At 40.0% G+C, this 21,016-nt stretch overlaps 1 protein-coding gene across 2 annotated transcripts in view; it reads left to right on the forward strand.

Annotated features, from left to right (window-relative positions):
• Window positions 1-10,871: 10,871 nt before the first annotated feature.
• plxnc1 (plexin C1) overlaps window positions 10,872-21,016 on the forward strand; it is a 43,846-nt gene continuing 33,701 nt past the window's right edge. Inside the window, exons 1-10 of one of the 2 annotated variants that reach the window (XM_041780576.1) lie at window positions 10,872-11,990; window positions 14,809-14,931; window positions 17,076-17,210; window positions 17,985-18,085; window positions 18,164-18,281; window positions 18,354-18,513; window positions 18,676-18,778; window positions 19,239-19,314; window positions 19,662-19,703; window positions 20,410-20,543. In XM_041780576.1, coding sequence (XP_041636510.1) covers window positions 10,968-11,990; window positions 14,809-14,931; window positions 17,076-17,210; window positions 17,985-18,085; window positions 18,164-18,281; window positions 18,354-18,513; window positions 18,676-18,778; window positions 19,239-19,314; window positions 19,662-19,703; window positions 20,410-20,543 — 2,015 coding nt within the window. In that variant the 5' untranslated portion in view covers window positions 10,872-10,967. The remainder of the gene's footprint in view (window positions 11,991-14,808; window positions 14,932-17,075; window positions 17,211-17,984; window positions 18,086-18,163; window positions 18,282-18,353; window positions 18,514-18,675; window positions 18,779-19,238; window positions 19,315-19,661; window positions 19,704-20,409; window positions 20,544-21,016) is intronic. The other variant, XM_041780577.1, reaches the window with a different exon arrangement.

Raw genomic sequence — 21,016 nt, forward strand, 5'->3', positions numbered from 1 at the left:
GTCGTGACCTGGAGTGTCATCAGCCCTGCCAGGGCTACAAGAAGAATTCCCTACCCTGCAAGATAAGGATGATCCCTGGTGATTCCAGGAGTATCAGTCCGACTACCCCTCATCAGACAGCTTCTTCCTCTTTGGAGCAGCCTCCTCCACCATCTCTTCCTCCTCATAGCTGTCTTCTCAGGGCAGTTTTCTGGAGCCGCTGGAGGCAGGAGATGAGGGAGCCATCTGGTCCTCTTCAGGATCATCCTCATCTTCAAATACGGACCAAATGCTGCTGGAGCCACTGGAGCCAGGAGATGAGGGAGCCACCTGGTCCTCTTCATCATCATCCTCATCTTCAGACTCCATCCAGCCGCTGTCTGAGCCACTGGAGCCAGAAGATGAGAGAGCCATCTGGTCCTCTTCATCATCATCCTCATCTTCTCTGTCAGAGTCCTCGTCTCCTTCAGGCCACAGGTGCCAGTGGTGGCAGAGGAGATGGCTGATTCAGTCGTAAACCCTGGTGTGAAGCCCAGAGTCGGTGCCTCCAGGCTCATCCTCCGACCACATGACCTGCTCTAGCAGGTCATGTGGTCGGAGGCAGATCGATGACTGCTTCGATCTCTGCACGAGTCTGGTCCACTCCAATAGAGTCTTCATCTCCGCAGGGCCAGAAGTGCCAGTGATGGCACTGCAGCTGGTCGATGCAACTGCAAACACGAGCGTGCAGTCTGAGGTCGGTGCTGCAAGGTTCAGCACAAGGGCCATCAGGCCACACGATCCACTCTAAGGAACACAGAAGATCGATGGCCTAATGGAGCTCTGTGTGGAGTCGAGAAATGCCAGGTATAACAGGTGGATTAGCATGAGGGAGAGCAGGTGGGAGGGCTTGATGAGAGGGACCAGGCTCCCTCTGAGCAACCAAGCTCGGCTCTTCTTCCTCCTGGTGAGCAACAGGGGCAGGGACTTCAGAAGATGCTCACCATCCTCTGGCTGAAAGTTTCCATCTGTGGAGGAAATCACAGAAAAAAGTCACATTTTGCTCATCAGTATCTTAAAAGAGGAGCTTTTATAGGTTGATTTAATAACTTTAAGCCAGTGGTCCTCAAGAGGTTGAGCTCCAGGACCCACATTCAGGAACCCCTAAAAGGACTCTGCAGCCCTACTTTTGGGTCTGACCACCAGTTACAACCATGCAACCTTCTGGAAAATTCTAACACTTCTACTAATAACATTGCAGCAGATCCATTACAGGTATTCAGGAGGAAAGCATCAAGATTCACCAATACACTGTTAATTCTGTCGCCTGCAACTATGACTACAAATCTTTGTCAACTACCTTTTCTCCATCACTAAGACTAAAACCAGCTACAAACAGATCTTTGATTTAAAACATCATCAAGGAGATTAAAACTACAGTAAAAATAGTTCAGGACTGTTTGACATTCAAAATGCATATTTCTCCACTGTGATCAAATTATGTGTGCCAGTATTTACACCAGAATATATTTTAAATCAATGAAAGTATTGATTGTTCATTAACATGAGTGTTTTGTATTTTATCTGCAGGGGTGGGGCAACTTAACTAAAATTAGTCAGAAGAAAATAAATACCTCACAGATTGTTGTGGCTGTCAGCACTGCAGTTCATTTCCCTCACAGACAGATAATTCTACTAGCTAACTTTCAGCTAGAGGCTCATTAAATGAAACATTTAATGAATATTTTCACTCAAACACTGCTTAATGTTAAAGAAATATTGATTTTATTACACATTATTGTAGTTGGCATGTGATGACCTTACTTGCAACATTTGGGATCCACTCACTGACGCTGGTCAGCGGCGTGTCCTCTTCAGGACGTCCAGCAGCAGGCATTTCTCTTCTTCGTTCTTCATCTTCTGTCATTTTCTCTTCAGGGGTTGTTTTCTTCTTCTTCTGCTTTCTAGTTAAAGTTCAGTCCAGTTCCTTAATATCCACTAGTCTGGGGTCAATTCTGAGATCAAAGGGTCAAAGGTTCAGAAGGGAATTCCAGTGGGACTTCAGTTTTAATAACCTCGGTTCTGTTGCCATGGTTATTACACACTGCAATGCATGTGTGTGCCTGAATGAACCACTGAGCAGTAAAAAATGTGCAGCATCACTTTTTTAAAAGCCTACTTCACTGTGTCAGACAGGTTCTATTTAAGGGATTTCATGAGTCAACAGGTCAGGCTTGGGTGTAGCTAGTGAAATTTTACACAGCTTTAGGAAATGATTATTAACAGTTAATTAACTGGAGGAAGGATTGCTTTTCCACATGGTGTCAGGTAAGTTTTGGTGGCTTTTTTCCCATCATTAATAAACTGAGTTTTGCATTCACTCAGGTTACCTTTGTCTAATAGTGAAATCTGTTTGATGATTGGAAACATTCCAGTGTGACAAATATGCAAAAACGAGAAATCAGGAAGAGGACAAATACTTAAGCAAATTATTTCTGGGGCTCTTTAATGTTTCATAATTTGTGTTTGTTTGTTGGACAGAGCATTATATAGCTGCTTCTGTAAAAGGTGTTTTGACCAGGGCTGAATGTTTTGCAAAGATAATCTAATTGCATTTCTTTTTCAATATTCGCAGTTTCATTTGCAATTATTTTTACTTTACACAGCTCTGAGTGAAGATGGCTCAAGCATCTACTGCAGTGTGCTTCTGAGCCCAGTTTCCAATGCTCTTTTGTTCACATGCTTGACACGATAAAGGAATACTGAAATGAAAACTTAAGTAGCAAGGTCCACACCATCAACAGGATGCAATTTGACATTTATTTATTAATGATATTGGAGCGTTTCTTATGAGTCAGTGATGTGAGATGTTTGCCACTGGCTTGGAGAAGCTGAGGGGATCTGTTGTAGCTCCTGGGCATATTGAACCCCGTAGGGTTGACGGATGGGGGAAAGAGAGAAGTAGATTAAAGGGGTGGGTGGATGGGATATGGAATACAAGACCGAAAGGAGAGGAGATAGTCAGGTTTGAATTAATGCAGACACGGGCATTGCAGACAACTCTGCTTGTAAGCACCATGACTATAACTTTGGTTTCAGTGCTTTAATTTCCATCTTTGATCTTAAAGGGCTCACATACAATAGGCACTCTGCATTGTGCTCAAGCATGTTTGACTCTGAAAGTCAGGTTTTTTTTAACTAGTTTGAATGCTTCTAACATTGCTCAAGCAGGGGACACTTCCTTGACCCTGGCATGGATGGAAGAGGTGTGCTGCACAGTACAACTACTTATAGAATGAGTGCATATTATGAAGGTGACATATAATCAGTGTGATCATTGCTCTCAAGCTTTTAAACTGTTTCAGGGTTGTATCTGACTTAAACAACCCAAAATAAGCCACCAAGTGATCAAAGTTGGATATTTATTTAGAATTGATAATAAATCAATATTGGAAGAATCATATCCCCGAGGTATTTCAACAGTGAACAGCATGTTTAAAACTCTGTTGCTAAAGACACATATTTAACTTTGTCAAATTATTACCACACCTGGAGCAACTGGTACTGGATGTGACAGAAAATACCATTCATAACTTTCAGCTTATAATTACTTTAGCAAGATGTTTGATTTAACAAAGATGAGGCAGTGTTTATTATAGCAAATATTTATTTCTTTCAAAACAGCAGCTGTTAAATCTTAAATCCCTTTAATAAACCCTTGGACAAATCAGGAACCAGAAGTTCCAACCACATTCACAGCTACAGCTGACCCCCCAAAAATAAGGTGGATAGTGCATATAATTAGGCAAATATTTGAAATGATATTTTTTTGTCTAATTTTGTTAATTATTTTTTTACTCGCTGCTGCACTGGCAGGAGAAGTGTTGCAATTTCGTTGTATACCTGATGTGCAATGACAGTAAAAGTTTCTCATCATCTTATCTTAATAGCAACTTTCTTTGCATGTTAGTAAGCAAAAATTTTCATTAGTGTAGTGGATGAATCCAAATGCCAAGCGGTCTTGTATTAGTGTTGATGGTTTTACATGACACCTCTTGCCATAATGTTCCTTTACTGTTTTGTCAGTGTGCTGTTCAATTATGAGTTACCGTGTTACTTCGTGTAACATGAGCGCCATCTGCTGGGTTAGCTCAACGCCTTAACCCCAAACTGCTCCCACTGATGTATCTGTGGTGTTTAAATGGGATTAGTTAATAGGGAAGGACAATTTAAATAGCACCCTTTCCCATCAGTGTGGGAAATGTGTTGCAAATGTGGACTGAAGTGTTTAAAGTGCTTGTTCAACCATTGGCTGTCGCCTGCGGAGCCCCTGCAAACTTCTGTCTGTGTCTTTTGGCCAGTCTGTAATAGTGGTAAGTTATTTTGTTTGAAACTGCGCAAATACGTCAAAATGATTTCGTTTTTCTTGGGGAAAAAAAGTACTGTTTATTTATTTGAAATGTTAACGAGAGTCTCCCAAATCAATTTCGAAAATTTCTGTGTCATAATTGATTTGTTATTGAGTATTGTCTCCCCACACCGATATGCTTTACTAGCATAAATATTAGCTTAACTGCCGTTAACGACCTAGCCCGTTAACGGCTCAACTCTTTGTGTCTTTATTTTAGCCTACTTGAAGCTCATTGAGAGAAGAGCGGATGAGAGACCGGAGGTTTTTCTGTTGTTATAAGGTACATTTATCGATTTATTCAGCCTTAAATATTTAACCAAGTCAGCAGTAAGCTCCCCCAGTCAACTTTTGGAGATTATTACCACAGGAGTTTGGCTGTGAGAGACCCACTATACCTCTCCTTTGATATCAGAATTAACGGCTGATTTGGTTCACCACACAAGAGACTACAGCTTCACTAGAAGCATATGATGTATTTTAAAGCAGTTTGAAAATTACTCTGTTTTACAGTGTGACACATTCATCTTTGTGTTAGTGTTTTTTGTTTACTTGGGAGACAAAAAAAAAATTGAATTTAGGAGACCCATGATAGAACACCTCTCTTTTTCTTTTGAAGAGCTACCACATGCTACAAATTTAGTGTCTTATATCAGTTCTGTTACAATGTAAAACATGCACATATTGGTGTTTTGTAATATTCTGATTTAAATTGTGTTAGTGGATATGTTCTGTGTCATTTGTAAATGGGAACTATTGACCAAAAATAAGCAATTTAGCTCTTGCTCTGTGGTTAAAACTTGATAAAGATTAACCAGAGCTGTATTACTCTTTTGACGCATTGATTTCCTGTTCTTAATTTTTTGCAGGGAAGTGTTCATGATAAGGCGTCTAACAGCAGACTGCAGTAGGAACTGTGGACTGTGTGTCTCACTTATCGAGTACTGGCTGCTGTTGGAGACTCAGAGCTTCACCTGTCTGGTATAAATCAGACTCACACACTTAATTTGGTAGGTAAAAAGGGAAAATGTGAGATGCATCTACGTATGTGATTTTAACACCCCATGTGTGTTTTCAAGGGCTGAACGATATAAGCAAGAAATGCATTGCAATAGCTTTATCTTTTTTCTGATCATTTTGGACATACAGTCGCTACAAAAGTATGTGAACCCTTTGAGATTTCTTGGATTTCTGCATAAATTGGTCATCAAATGTGCTCCGATCTTCATCTAATTCACAACAATAGACAAACACAGTCTGCTTAAACTAATACTGCACAAAAAATGATATGTTTTCATATTTTTATTGAACAAACCATGTAAACATTCACAGTGCAGGGTGGAAAAAGTATGTCAACCCCTAGGCTAATAACTGGTTGAACCTCCTTTGGCAGCAATAACCTCAACCAAACTTTTCCTGTAGTTGCAGATCAGACCTGCTCAATGGTCAGGAGGAATTTTGGACCATTCTTCTTTACAAAACTGTTTCAGTTCGGCAATATTATTCGGATGTCTGGTGTGTTTCGCTCTCTTGAGGTCATGCCACAGCATCTCAATCAGGTTGAGGTCAGGACTCTGACTGGGCCACTCCAGAAGGCGTATTTTCTTCTGTTGAAGCCACTCTGTTGTTGATTTACTTCTATGCTTTGGGTCGTTGTCCTGTTGCATCACCCATCCTCTGTTGAGCTTCAGTTGTCAGACAGATGGTCTTAAGTTTTCCTGTAAAATGTCTCGATAAAATTGGGAATTCATTTTTCCATCAATGACAGCAATCCGTCCAGGCCCTGAGGCAGCAAAGCAGCCCCAAACCATGATGGTCCCTCCACCATATTTCACAGTTGGGATGACGTTTTGATGTTGGTGTGCTGTGCCTTTTTTTCTCCACACATAGCGTTGTGTGTTCCTTCCAAACAACTCAATTTTGGTTTCATCTATGGACAGAATATTTTGCCAGTAGTGCTGTGGAACATCCAGGTGCTCTTTTGTAAACTTCAAATGTGCAGCAATGTTTTTTTGGACAGCAGTGGCTTCCTCTGTGGTGTCCTCCCATGAACTCCATTCTTGTTTAATTTTTTACTTATTGTAGATTTGTCAACTTAAATGTTGGCATGTGCCAGAGACGTCTGTAAGTCTTTAGCTGACACTCTAGGATTCTTCCTCACCTCATTGAGTATTCTGTGTTGTGTTCTTGCAGCCATCTTTACAGGACAACCACGCCTAGGGGGAGTAGCAACAGTGCTGAACTTTCTCCATTTGTAGACAGTCTGTCTTACCGTGGACACATGAACATCAAGGCTTTTAGAGATACTTTTGCAACCCTTTCCAGCTTCATGCAAGTTAACAATTTTTGATCATAGGTCTCCTGAGAGCTCTTTTGTGCCAGGCATGGTTAACATCAGGCAATGCTTCTTGAGAACAGCAAACTCAAAACTGGTGTGTGTTTTTTATAGGGCAGGGCAGCTTTAACCAACACATCCAATCTCATCCGTTCATTGGACTCCAGGCTGGCTGACTCCTGGCTCCAATTAGCTCTTGGAGACGTCATTAGCCTAGGGGTTGACATACTTTTTCCACCCTGCACTGTGAATGTTTACATGGTTTGTTCAATAAATATCATTTTTTGTGCGGTATTAGTTTAAGCAGACTGTGTTTGTCTATTGTTGTGAATTAGATGAAGATCGGAGCACATTTGATGACCAATTTATGCAGACATCCAAGAAATCTCAAAAAGTTCACATACTTTTTCTAGTGACTGTATGTCCAAAATTGTATTCAGCCTGTAAGAGAAAGATTGTGATATGCAATCCCATTGTTCATAACTTTTGCATTATGTGTGTTATTTATATTCATATGTTGTTAATGAGGAAAAAATTGATTATAATAAAAACTTGAATGACAATTCCCATCCCAATATCCGAAGAATGCTTGCCATCCCATTCTGCTCCCGTCTTTTGTTTTTGATAACTTCATATTCTTCATCTTGGCCACAGTGTTGGTAGTAGTAAAATCAGTCCACCTGGAGCCTCACACCATGAGGATTCATTTGCTTGATCCAAAAAACTAAAAATGTGCACATGACCTTTCATTATTAGGCAAGTCACACATCATGCATATTTACTCAGGTGTCTGCCTGCGACCAACCAACCAACAGACACTAAAGCTAATAAAAATAATAGCCTTTACTTCTTTAGAGCTGTGTGTGTATAAAAACTGGCCTGTTATCCTGATTTGTTCTCCTGCCTGATTCTGTTGACTTGTATTCTGTTTCGTCCATGAATAGTAATGAAATCTATCCTCGTAGGAACCAATACAATAATCCTGTGGCTCATAGTACTCCTGAAAAAATACCAACCTCTAACTTGTACCTAACATTTGTAGTGAAATCTTCACCAAGAAAATGAAACTCTAAAACCCCTACAAAAATCATTTATGGGCACACTTACAGGTGTTTCTTTTAGAGCACATCCTGAACCACGATTCATGACAGACTGCTCAGCTATTTGTTCTTTGTCCTCTTATTTTTTTTTATACTACTGTCCAGGTCTCCACAGAGGGATAAATGCTGACTTTGAAGAGTGTTCATTTTAGGAAGGGTGATTGCTCTTCTTACATGACTGTCATCAGCTCTTGGAGATTTTAAGAGATGGGTTGAAGCGCCATCTGCTGATGGATTTATGCAGATATATTTTATAAAATGGACACTTCTGTCAAGCAATCAATAACTATGGAGTAAATTCACCACCAAAGTTAGTACATGGTACTTTATATTTTAATTTAAGAGAAAACACTGTAAGCAGAATGGGCTACATTAGTAGACCGCCGTCTGCTTCATCTGGTTAGGTGAGTTAAGACATAAGCCCTCTATTAGCCTAAGCTTATAGCTGATTCACACTAGTCAGAACAGATCCAGTTCTGAGCCTCATCAATAAGGAACTTCACAAACCTACTCTAGAGTAGAGGTGAGACTGTTTCCTCTGTGGGCCTCCTATATTACTTTCAAAGATTCAACGCAACCCTAGATTCTGCAAACATAGGGTCTAATTTATTTTGACCCTTGGGCCAAATTCAGCCCATGTTGTAGTTCTCAGTTTTAACACTGGGTGGTGCTGCTGTTTTAGTTCTGTAAACAATTCTTCTGACAAATATTTATTGACATGCTTTTTTTCCATGACTAAACTGAGACAAAAAAATTGAAATGGTTAACATCAACAACCAAAATAATATCTTAATTCAAAACGCCCTGATGAATTAAAAAAAAAAGATTTAGAGCACAAAGCAGCCTTTGCTCCACTATCTGCTCTGTCTCAAGATCCAATTAAACCAGCTTCTCCCCTCTCTGCTGCACAGTGTCATTCCAGTGGTAGCCAGGGCCAAACAGGGCTGACCAGAGCCTCCTTTTAACCTGATTGGACGCTCTGAAAGTATTAACAGTGATTGGTTATTATTAAAAGTCATTATAGGACAGCTCTGATGTAGGTTGTTGTATTGGATCATTAAGCATGACTTTACCCACATTGGATTGGTTTAACCCAGGGGTTCTCAATGTTGGGGTTGGGACCCCATTGGGGTCGCGAGACACTGAGATGGAGTCTCCAGATGCCTAAAAAAAACTGAAAACATTTTTGAATTACACTGTTGCCACTTTACACCAGTTTTTCCTTATTTAAACCAATTTTTTATCACTTTTCCCCACCAATTTTGCCAATGTTAACACATTTTTGCATCTTAAAACACATTGTTGCCATTTACACCCTTTCCACCAATTTTTTTCTGGCTGTTTTTGCCACTTCTAAACCAAATCTTGCAACTCTCTGCCTATTGTTGGCTCTATTGATAGATTATTGCCACTATTGAGCTCTTTCACCACTTTGTAGGCCACATTTCACAATTTGATATGCCCATTTTTGCCAGTTTGTGGCTATTTCTGCCTCAGCTAACCTTTTTCTTCCAGCTTATATCAATTTTCATCCCACTTCACCAAATTTCCACCTATTTTTACCACTTTAACATCATTTCAGCCATTTTTTAATCCCCTTTTACTACTTAATATGCCGATTTTTGCCATTTCTTGGTTATTTCTTGCCACTTTTATGTAATTTTTGGCATTTCTAACCCATTTCTGCTAAAATCCTGTTTCACCACCTTTCCCACCTTTAGCCATTATTAACCCATTTTTGCCATTTTTAACATATTTTAATTCTGTTTTTTTTTTTTAGATTTATTTTTGGGCATTTTTGTGCCTTTATTAGATAGGGGAGGACAGTGGATAGAGTTGGAAACAGGGTCAAGAGTGGGGTAGAGACATACAGTAAAGGGCCTCAGGCCGCATTTGAACCTAGGCCACCCACGTACATGGGGAGCGCCTTTAACCACTAGGCCACCTGCTCCCCTTTAATTCTGTTTTTAACAAAACATTTTTCAGAGGGCTAGTTAGTACACAAATGAATTAAATTTGTTTCTTTGATATGTGTGGTTATTATTCAGATTAAATCTAAAATACCACAGCTTAACTTTACAATACACCATGGTTTTGCTGACCCCCCAGTAAGCGCCCCCCCCCCCCATGGCTGTGTTCAACCACCTTCAGGTAAAGTGGGGGTCTCTGGTCTCTGGCACCTTTATTTTTGGGGTCACAGGCTAAAAAGGTTGAGAACCTGGTTTAACCAACTTTAAGTCTCCATAAGTGAACTACACCAAATTTGCCACATCTTCTTTTTGTTTTCTACATGGCCCTCAGTCGAAAAAAGTTTGGATGCCCCTGTGTAAGTACACTGTTCCATTTGAGTAATGCCGGATAATGATCTGTCCCGTTGATGGGCTATTCATTTGATTTTGATATTTTAAATAATGAATTGCCATGCAGAGCATAAACTTGAGCGATAAGTGGGAGAACCAGTGAGAGGAACTAGAAGTTAACTGTTGCAGCTGGGTGTTGAGTAACCAACTTAATCAGGGATAAACTGTTAATATATGTAAGCTCCAAAGCATGATAATAATGTAGCCTATATGCTGGCTGTCATTAGCACTCTGTAACTGAAAATGTTTGAGATGAATTAAATAAAGGTCTGTTGTGTATTTGTGAATACTTCTCTCTTGAGTGTCTCCAAAACTCCTCAGAGCTGACACTAGGTGGCATCAACAAGTCAATAAAATCATTAGCTCCATATGCCGATTGTTTGTCATGTAGACCAATCATTTGTGATTTCATTCGCATAGATAGTGACTAGGTTCAAACATGTTCTCGTCCTACATCCCCGACTTTCGGTTCTTCTGTGATTGATAAAGAATGAAATCTGTAGTCTGCCATGAGTTGGAATCAGTTTAAATCACCTAACAGATTTTGTGGTGAGACTTAAATCGTATAATCGATTAAAACGAGGGAGAAATGCATAGCAAGAAAACATTCATGATTCCAACCATCGTAGAGATGTCTTGCTAGTTAGTTATCGGTTTCGCTGCGCGCGCCCTCCCACTCTCTGCACTTCTCTTTTTTTATCAGAGGCTCTCTGCGCTTTTACGCACAACCTCAGTGCCTTCCTGTTGGACAGCAGAGTGCCATGAAGGCCGTCAGTGTTTGAGTGATTCTCTCTCATCCCGCCACGATGATGATCCTGCTGCTGCCTGCTCTGTTGGTAACTCTGTGGGCAGAAGCAGCTCGGTGCCTGGAGGAGGATGGAGGATTTCAACTTCAAGGAAACATCCGACACTTCGCCGTGCTCAATGACACGATTTACATCGCATCAGAGGAGATGCTGTACCAGCTGAGCCATGACCTGACTCTGGTTCAGAGTGTGACCCAGAGAGGGATCTTAACAGGTGCTCCTAACCCGACTGACGCGCAGTTTACGCGGGTTTCTGAGATGGATACTTGGAACGCAACCTTCAGTGTTAACGTGTTATTGCCGCATGTTGCAGATGGAAATCTGATAGTATGTGGTGTGACTGATAACGGGTGTGGTTACTGTGAACTGCTGGACTTGAGGAACATTTCCAATGTGGTCTACAGAGAGAACATCCAGGTGGGCTCTTTGTGGCGCAGCAGCGCGTCCGTGAGTTTCCTGGTGAGTGTGAAGACCCGGACCCGAGCAGAGACTTACATCCTCTCTGCTGTGCAGCAGTACAAGGTCTCTCCGACACGGTCAGGCTGCCCCTCTGTGTCAGATGCAGTTAACCTTCTTAACACCAACGACGATCAAAAAGGACAAATATTTTCTAAGAATAGTGAGGATATAGATCCTCTAATCAGAGGTGAAGGTGATCTAGACCTGGAGTTTGTGGATGGGTTTCAGATTGATTCCATCATTTATCTTTTTTCCAACGTTCCCTCTGAAGACAAGAGCAACAAAGTCCGACTCCTTTGGCTTGAAGGCAAAGGAGGCAAATTTAAGACTCTGAAGTCGCTGCGGGGAGCGACTCTCAGAGTCTCTGATGGAGAGAGAGGGCACAAACTGATCTCCTCCTCGGTGATCCGGGATGGTCCGCCGGGTCTCTGGAGCGGCGTGTTCGCTGTGGACGGAGGACAAACCAACACCGAGCTGCTGGTGTTTGACATCAGCCCTGATCTCACATCAAGGCCTGATGCGGATCCAGACTTCTGCAGTGACTGTGGAAAGCCAAAATCACTGGTGGGTCGCCTTAATATGAAGAAACATTTTGAAACTTATGAGTAAGCATCCATTGACATGTCCACAGCAGTTTCATAATAAGGTGTCTGCTGCATGGCAGTTTTCAAAGAGATGTTCAGGTCGGTCGCTCACGTGAGCAAGCACATGCCCATTACAGAAAATAACGTGGGATTTACATCATAGATGGAGACATAATTTACCAATAACATTAACTGCAATCTTGATGATTTTGGAGCAAATTAAACAAAAATAGCAAGATGTTTTATTGGAAAAAAGCTTAGACAAAGAGAATAATTTGATATATAAACAACTTGATAACGTTTCTAGCCAGTACTTTCTACATATCTGAAGTTTTATCCCAACAAATATACATAGACAGATGGGCTTAACTAATAATGATATATTTCATTTATAAAGCACTTTTCAAAAACTTAATAACACAGTACAATAGCCACAAAGGTACAAGACATGAGAAGAAAAACATTACACACATGTAAAGCCAACACAACAAACATGCAAACAAAAAGTAACAAAGCATCAGAATTGATGTAATTGATCCTGAACTGCAAAACTGTGGTTTTACAGCAGCCAATTATGTAGCTAGTAAGGCAGCAGAAAGCTAAATACACCTTGGAAAAACACATAAAAACTAAAAATATGGAGAATTAGACATATACGGGAGTATACAGCCATTGATGTTGCTTAACATTACTAACATGGCTCTAAAATGAAAAGAATTTAAAATCTATCAACACTGGGTCTATTAGATCTAAGTGTAAGCTGGAATGTAAACACACTTTGCCTGGAGGTGGAGATGTAAATACACAGAAATGTGTTTAAACAATGATCACAGCTGTAGATGTTCAGTTACATTTAGTAGAAATGTTTGGACTCATGCAGTGATAAAGTATTCACAGTGCAAGTATGGTGTGTGGAGATTTTATAGCCAAATACTGCAAAACAAATGTACTGTTACACTGATAAAGTGATACAGACATGCAAAGATGAAACCTGAAAAATTGAACAGAGCAGGAGAGAAAGCAAAATTAGACAACATGGTCAGAGTGTCAGTTCCCAGCTCTACAGAAGTGAGTAGTTTAAAAGAGTTCATGTTATTTTATGGGGCCGTGTTTTCTGCTAGTGGCAGCTTATTTCAGGAAGGAACTATGGTTCTGCTGACTGAAGCTTAGCTGATTGCATAATCAGACAAATGACTAGAGAAAGAGCCTTACAAAAGTGAAGGTCATCTTGAAAGGTGTTAATTGTAAGAATGTAAGTGTGATAGAACAGTTCAAATGTAATTTAGTTTTTGGCTTTCATTTATCACCTACTTTAAGGGGAAATATTTGACCCTTTTAAAACAAGATTCTATTGGTCTCAGAGGTCCCCAAAACATACTTGTGAAGTTTGTTGCTGAAAAAAACACTCTAGTTTTGGATTTTTGTATTCTAAAACCCCTATGTTTAAGCCCTTCTCAAAACGAGCTGTTTCTGTGTCTGTGGCTTTAAAGGGATACTTCAACATTTTGGCAAATTCACCCATTGCCATAATTCATATAGTCTTGGTAATAGGTTTGTTACTTTTAGTTGTCGGTGCAAGCTGTTTCTAGATCGGCGCTGCCGAGTTCCAGAGCTGCTGTGCTAATTCAATGTAAGCAGACGGTATTCCAGCTTTCCCTCCTCAAACTCATCAAATACACAATCCAACAACTCCAAAACGCTCTCGTGGACAAGTTGTGACCTGTACATTCACCACCCTATGAAATAATTATGGAACATTACAAGACGGAGATGTTTTAAAGCTAAATGCAAAGCTGGAACTACACTCCAGACGTGGCTGCTGCACTGTGTCACTCCGCCCAGTGGTTTACTCAAGAAATAGTTCAGAGTATTTGCTTCATGTATCGAAATGTTACAAAATTATATGTTATTATTTCATAGCGTGGTGAATGTGCAGGTCACGACTTGTCCACCTGAGCGTTTTGGAGTTGTTGGATTCTGTATTTGATGAGTTTGATGAGGGAAAGCCAGAAAACTGTCTGCTTACACTGAGTTGGCACAGCAGCTCCAGAACTCAGCAGCGCCGATCTAGAAACAGCTTGCACCAACAACTAAAGGTAACAAACCTATTACCAAGACTATATGAATTATGGCAATGGGTGAATTTGCCAAAATGTTGAAGTATCCCTTTAAATGGTAATTAGTTGTCTGACTTTGCCCCTGACCATACCCCTAACAGGAAATGGATGCAGCACTCCTGGTGCTACAGACACTTTTATCCAAAGTTTAGGACCTGACAGGGATTTGAACCATCAATCTCCCAGGCTGTAGTCAGCCACTGAGATTTCCAGCATTTCAGCTGGTAGCTGAGAGGATCAGTGGAGGAGGGCGGCCAACCAAACCTGGAGGCAGGTGCTTACGCCCCATGTGAGGTCACTAGGTGTAAAATCTGAGAACGGCTTGTTTCCGCACACATTTTCTCAAAGGTGGAGAAGAGGGTGGAAGTGAATGGATTTTTCTGGTACTTGAGGGGATTGTGGACAGGCCAGGGGCACATATTTGTGTTAGAAAAGCCTGAAAAAGTGATTTTTGCATAATATGTCCCCTTTGAAAAAAAGTAAAAACATTGTCAGACAAACTGTATACACTCAATGTCTCTGTGGCTGATGGTAAACAAAGGCTTATTCCTAACTACCATTTAGGTTTTAAATCTAAATGGTATGTTGATCAATCTATTTGTATTATCTAGACAGCATTGGAGATGAGGGAAACCTCAATTTTCTTTTGAGAATAAATAGAGGTTGATTTATGTTTTACAGCCAAAGATACTGGAGCCAAAGAAGGTGATCTTCAAGCAGAAATACATGACCTCTGTGCTGGCAGTGAGACAGAAAGACTGGATAGTTTTCTTTATTGGGACGGGAGACGGGCAGCTCATTAAGGTGAGTATAAATATTTAATACACAATTTTGAGAGGCTTCTTTGAAAGCAGAGCCATGAAGCACCGATTACATCGATAAAGCAGAAGCCTCCAGTGTTGTAAATGAAGCCGATGGATTCATTACAGTCAGACTCACCAACTTCCTTATTTCCTGTTTTTTTTTAATTTATTTATTTATTTTTGCATGTTTGTCACACTTAAGTGTTCCAGCTTATTAAATACATTTTGATATTAGACAGAGATTACCCATGTAAATGAAAATGCAGTTTTTAAATGAGAATTTTATTTATGAGGGGGAAAGCCATCTAGACCTTCCTGGCCCTATGTGGAAAAGTAACCGTCCCCCCAAACAGGACAACTGGTTGTGCCACCCTTCACTGTAAGACCCAACAGTAGAAAATTGTTGACAAACTGAGTTGTGTTAACTTAAAATTCCAAAGTAGCTATTTCGGCTTTATTTTTGAGCTGATTGAACACATTTTTAATGTATTTTTTGTTATTGTACTCAAATTATTTGTCAACATCCCTAAAGCGGGACACACACATAAGGATGTTTTAAATCTTAAGAGATTTTTTATCTGTTAGAGACCCCACACATGAAGATAAAAAATCAGGCATTGAACAGTTTTAATCGTACTGTGTGTGGTGTGCTCTGATAATCTCAGTACACCACACATATCATGATTCCGTCCACCACCGATTTAGAATCTCGTCCTCCAAACGGTAAGTGTGCCCAATCAGGACAAAACAGCCTGATTATCTTTATGTGTGTACCCCGCGTAAGTGGCACGGTTTTCACAGAATACCTTTGGGCATTTGACACTTTTGCACCATGAGTGAAGTTATTCACTCAGAGAAGTCCTGACTGGGGCCAGTCCATGATCTGACAGGGATAAGTAGCTGAACTCTGTGGAAGAGTGCTTTCTGGACAAAGTGCACCTTTCAGTCATTTACTGTAATGCTGAACAGCTGGAGGACGTTGAAAATGAGTTGTGGTGGTAGTCAAATCCAAAACTTCTATTTCAGATTTTTCTGAATTGAGATGCACACTTTCATTTTAAGTAAACAGTACTCAATCATTCTAAGTACTTTTTGTCATTGTACTTAACTTATTTTGGGCTTTTCTTGGGGGTTGTCAAGATGTTTTTAGCAAATGTGTGACAAGCCTTTGTGTTGTTTTTGGTCAGCAGTGGTTTTAGCCCTGGAACTCTCCTGTGGAGACCATTTTTGCCCAGTCTCGTTTTATTGCTGAATCATGAACACTGACTTAACTGAGTAAAGTGAGGCCTGCAGGTCTTTAGATGTTGTTCTGGGTTCTTTTGTGACCTCCTAGATGAATTGTTAATGCGCTCTAGGAGTCATTTTGTTAGGGTGGCCACTCCTGGGAAGGTTCACCACTGTCCTAAGTTTTCTGTTTGTGGAAATGGCTCTCATCCTGAACACTTACAAATGAAATTGTCATTTAAAAGCAACATTTTATATTTACTGTAGTTATCTTTGTCTAATATTAAAATTTGTTTGATAAGCAAACTGCAGTTCCTTGTGTGTCCACTTGAGGCTGGCTTTAAATCACAATGCATCCTGATTAGGTCCAATTAAAAAATCCCCTTTTTTACATCATAAATCAACAGATACACAGCCTGGTTTAATAATTTTTTTACATCCAAAGTGCTCATCAAATCACTAAATGTGTCTCTTGGAGCCGTGGATTACTGGTAGTAAGACTGAGTTTTTGCCAGTCTTGTGTTTACCTTAGACATGTTTCTTGTTTCTGCAATACCATGGACCACAAGTCTGCCCACAGTGTTCTCCCACTTTTCAAATTATGCTGACTTGAAGGAGCCCTTCATAAATTTAATGCATTTTGATTATTCATCATATGAATGCATGGTGAAAAATGAGCTTTTAATGGTGTCAGAGATCAACAAAGCTTCCACATATGGTTTTCAATCAAAGCATTGGTCATTACTGTGCAGCTTGATGTCAGAAAGGCGCTCTGACCACAGACATAGACGGAAGCTCAACTGTACCGCTTAAGAATAACCACGACCATTTGCTGAGGCTGTAAATAACTTTCCATGTTTATCTGTCAGAACAGCAGCTCAGTCTCTCAGAAGCTTAACAAAATTATGCTTTCATTTTCAGCTTGCTGTTGACAAGAACTTCCAAACCACCTGTCCCAAAGTGCTCTTCAAAACCAAAGATGACCACAGAGTGTTTTCAAAATTACATCTGGATGAGGTGGATCTGAAACACGTATATGTTCCATTTCAGAACCAGGTAGGTGCAGTATAAATGCATTCCATCTAAGGCTGTGGTGATCAAGGAGTATGTTTACATGTACACTAATAAAACTACCTGATTACTAAAGTAGTCTTTTAAAAAGCATAATCTGATGTGGTTTGTGGCATCAAGGCCATTATTGGATAAGGAAAAGTTTGGTAATGATTAATGATTAACAGCATGTATACCATTTAATCTGGTTTCCTTCATTTCATTACATATGGGCATGACTGAACTATGCAAGAAGAAGAAGATGAGAAAAGATTTGTTGCAGCTGGAAATCACTTAGACAAACATAGCACATCTACATTTCCAATAGTTTTTGGAAATATTGGCCATCAAGTTCTCTGAGCTAAAGAGAAAAATGATTATCCAGATTCTTATCAAGGCAAAGTCCAAAAGCCAGCATCTGTGATGGTGTGGGGTGTATTAGTGCCCATGGCATGGATAACTTTCACATCTGTGAAGGCACCGTTAATACTGACAGGTACATAAAGGTTTTAGAGTGACATGTGCTTCCATCCGGATCTTTTCAGGGACATTCCTGCTTATTTCAACAAGACAATGCTAAGTCACATTCTGCATGAGTTACACCATCATGTCTTCACAGTAAATGAGTGCAGGTACTAGCCTGGCCTGCATGTAGTCCACATCTGTCTCCCACTTAAACTGCATGGTACATTATGAAGTGCAGAAAAGTAGTTCATAAAAAGATGCAGAAATGCACAAACCAAACACCACCAAGACTGACTTTTTCCTTTTTCCTCATAGATAAATCGTGTCCCTGTGTCAGACTGCAACACTCACAAAACCGTGCAGGCCTGTTGGTCTGCACAGGATCCATACTGTGGTTGGTGCGGCTCTAAACAAAGGTCAGAGAAACAACAGCAGGAGTAGACATCTTTCTGCAATAATGCACTATAATAAAACTTGCCCTTTTTTCTTCCTAGCTGTACATTGGAGGATGACTGCAAAGATCCAGACTGGTTATCCATTCCTGATGATTCTCAAAAGAAGATGGTTTCCTACAAAGTTGCACAGGACAACAGTGGACAGGTTCAAAATGATGTACAAGCTTTAAACTATAATCAGTCGTGGCTCTCAGACTCTTTCATGCTCTCACATATGGACTTTTTTCAGATCAAACTGAACATCCAGATGCATGTGACAGTGGGTGCGGGCATGCCTTCTAACTTCATCTGTCAGTTCTCTGCAAGCTCCAGTGAACAGTTTATAATGGATAACCAACAGTTCCCACAGTGCACCTTCATCCTCCAAAATACCATACTTCCTGCTAAAGGTCAGTGATTTATGTTTAGAAACATGTTTATCTTGAATCTTACATAAAGGACCCTCTAGATGACAACAGTGTGTCATCTTGTTTTAAAAAATCCTACTAATAATTAATTTCTCATAAATTTGAAAAAGACTAATAATTGATGTACATTTTTTAACTTTAAAGGACTGCCTGGTACACTCAGAGTTGGACTTGGATCGACAGAAGTGTTGGAAAAGCTGAACCTTTTCAATTGTACAAACATTAGAGGACCACCAACACCTGTCCTGTAAGTCCACCATTATTTTCCATAAATCTTAATAGACAAGGGATATGACATAAGAGCAAAACTTGGAAAGCCTTTATTTTTGTAGACTAGAATAAAGAATTAAAAAATCTCTATTTTACTGCACCAATATACAACAAATGTTATCTAGGCCAGAAAGATACTTGCTGTTATCCACGAGTCAAAGGTGGAAAAAGTACCAGACTGTTAAAGTCAAGTAAAAATGAAGTTGATTTGCTTAAAAGTTATTAGTCTATTAAAGTACAGTTAAGAGTAAAGTCTTGAGCTATGATTTGTTTTCATATTCACTGTTGCCTTGTTTGTAGTTTACATCCCACACAGCAGGTAGTTGCATGTGTCTTGAGTTCTCTCTTGTGCCCCTACAGGTTTCTACCAGTAACACTTGTCATGCACAGGCAGGAAGATTTACAAAAAAAAGCTTGAATGTGTACTTTGTCTTCAGGTGTCAGCAGTGCATTGAGGCTGGATGCAGCTGGGCTACAGACAGATGTTCCTGGGCAAATCAAGGCTCAAGAAATGTAACTATTGATGTTTTTGTTCTAAAAGAAGTACTTAATTGGGTTTACACAGGATTCCTCCAGATCCTTGAAAAGTTTTAAATAGTCTTATAATACATATCTGAAATTTAAGGCCTTGAAAAGTTTGATTTCAACCAATGAGAGGCCTTAAATTCTAGAAGGCAGTTTGAATAAGCAATGTTCTAATCCAGTATTCATTTTCAAGCCAACCTCATACAATTTTAAAAATCTTTCTCCAAAAAGCTTTTCTTTCATTATATTTTCACCATTTTCAGTAATGTCAGTGAGCCCATTCTACGGAAGTCATGGAAATCAGCTTAATTTATTACTCTCTCTTTCTCTTGCAGGACAGTGTTTGTCAAACGATGGCGTCACAAATGAACCTTTCTGTGAGTCTGAACTTTAATAACCACTGTTTCCCTCGTTTTTCACCTCATCTTTACTCTGTTGAGATGCACACGTTGGCTCAGTCCCATTCTTCGTTTTAACCCCAACCCCTTGGTTTCAAATGTCCCTTTGCCCTTGAGAAAAAGTTTCAAAGAATAGTGGTGAAATCTCACATGGCAACGCGCTTTTAGTTCCTGATACCTCATCAATGGTTGTTGGCAGCATTAAAGTCAGGCATCACAACAGTACAACACATTTGTACTTTAAAAAATGCTTGTTTAAATTTAAAAGGGCCACAGTGAGTTGAAACAGCATACATTTTTGATATATGATTGATTTCAATATTTTCAAATCGTATTTATGAAGAAACGATTGAAATTTGTACACTTCCTAAGCAGCCATCTTGCCAATAATTTGCAAGGCATTCTGGGATTTCCCATTACACTTGCTTGGGAGTGTGCTTCTAGAAAAACGGTTTTAAAGGGTCATGCTCCCCTAGCACTTTAACCTACAGTAACTCCTCCTTTCCACCAAGAATCTGGACACCCTACCCCAAGCTGTAAGATGTAGGGTTGAGCTTAGTTGTAGGAGCAAGGGGGGCCTTGGGACTGAGCCTTAATCTCCTTGTTTTTAGCTCATCCATGTAGAGAATGAAGGATCAGCTGAAAGTAAGATATAAATATATTATTGTGTTTGTTCTCCTTTCAGAAACCAGAGATCTACTCCATCACTCCCAGTGTTGTGTCTTTCTACGGCAGAAACCACGCAGTGTTGAATGGGAGCAACCTCGGTGCTGTGACTGGAGTGAGGATCCAGACAGGCATGTACTGCACACCAAAAGAGTGAGTTATTTCTAAGATTACCTTAATGCTTTATTTTAGGTTTCAGTGACCTTTTCCACACATGACCGACTGCTCCTGAAGTCTCCTTGAATTCCATGTTAACAGAGCATAGCTGGAGACTTTCAAGCTCTGATAAATGGGGACATATACTGCTTGTGTTTACATGCAGCTCACCCCCAGGTGTAAAAACCCCAAATGAAATCAGCTGTGACACAGAAATCCTTGGGATTTTTATTATTTAAATATTTATATTTTACAATTATCTAACTACTTTGTAGGGACCACAGAGTCATAAATTTAAAAGCACAATTGTATTACAGCCAAACGCTACATTCCAAATTCCAGAAAGGCTGGGCTACTGTGTTGTGATGGACGTAGTATGCAGTTTAGCATTGTCTTGCTGAAATATAGGCCTACCCTACCTATAAGGCCTACCCTGAAAGAGCCATCGTCTTGATGGGAGCATATATTGA

The sequence above is a fragment of the Cheilinus undulatus genome, linkage group 23 (genome assembly GCF_018320785.1).
Source record: "Cheilinus undulatus linkage group 23, ASM1832078v1, whole genome shotgun sequence".
Taxonomy (NCBI): domain Eukaryota; kingdom Metazoa; phylum Chordata; class Actinopteri; order Labriformes; family Labridae; genus Cheilinus; species Cheilinus undulatus.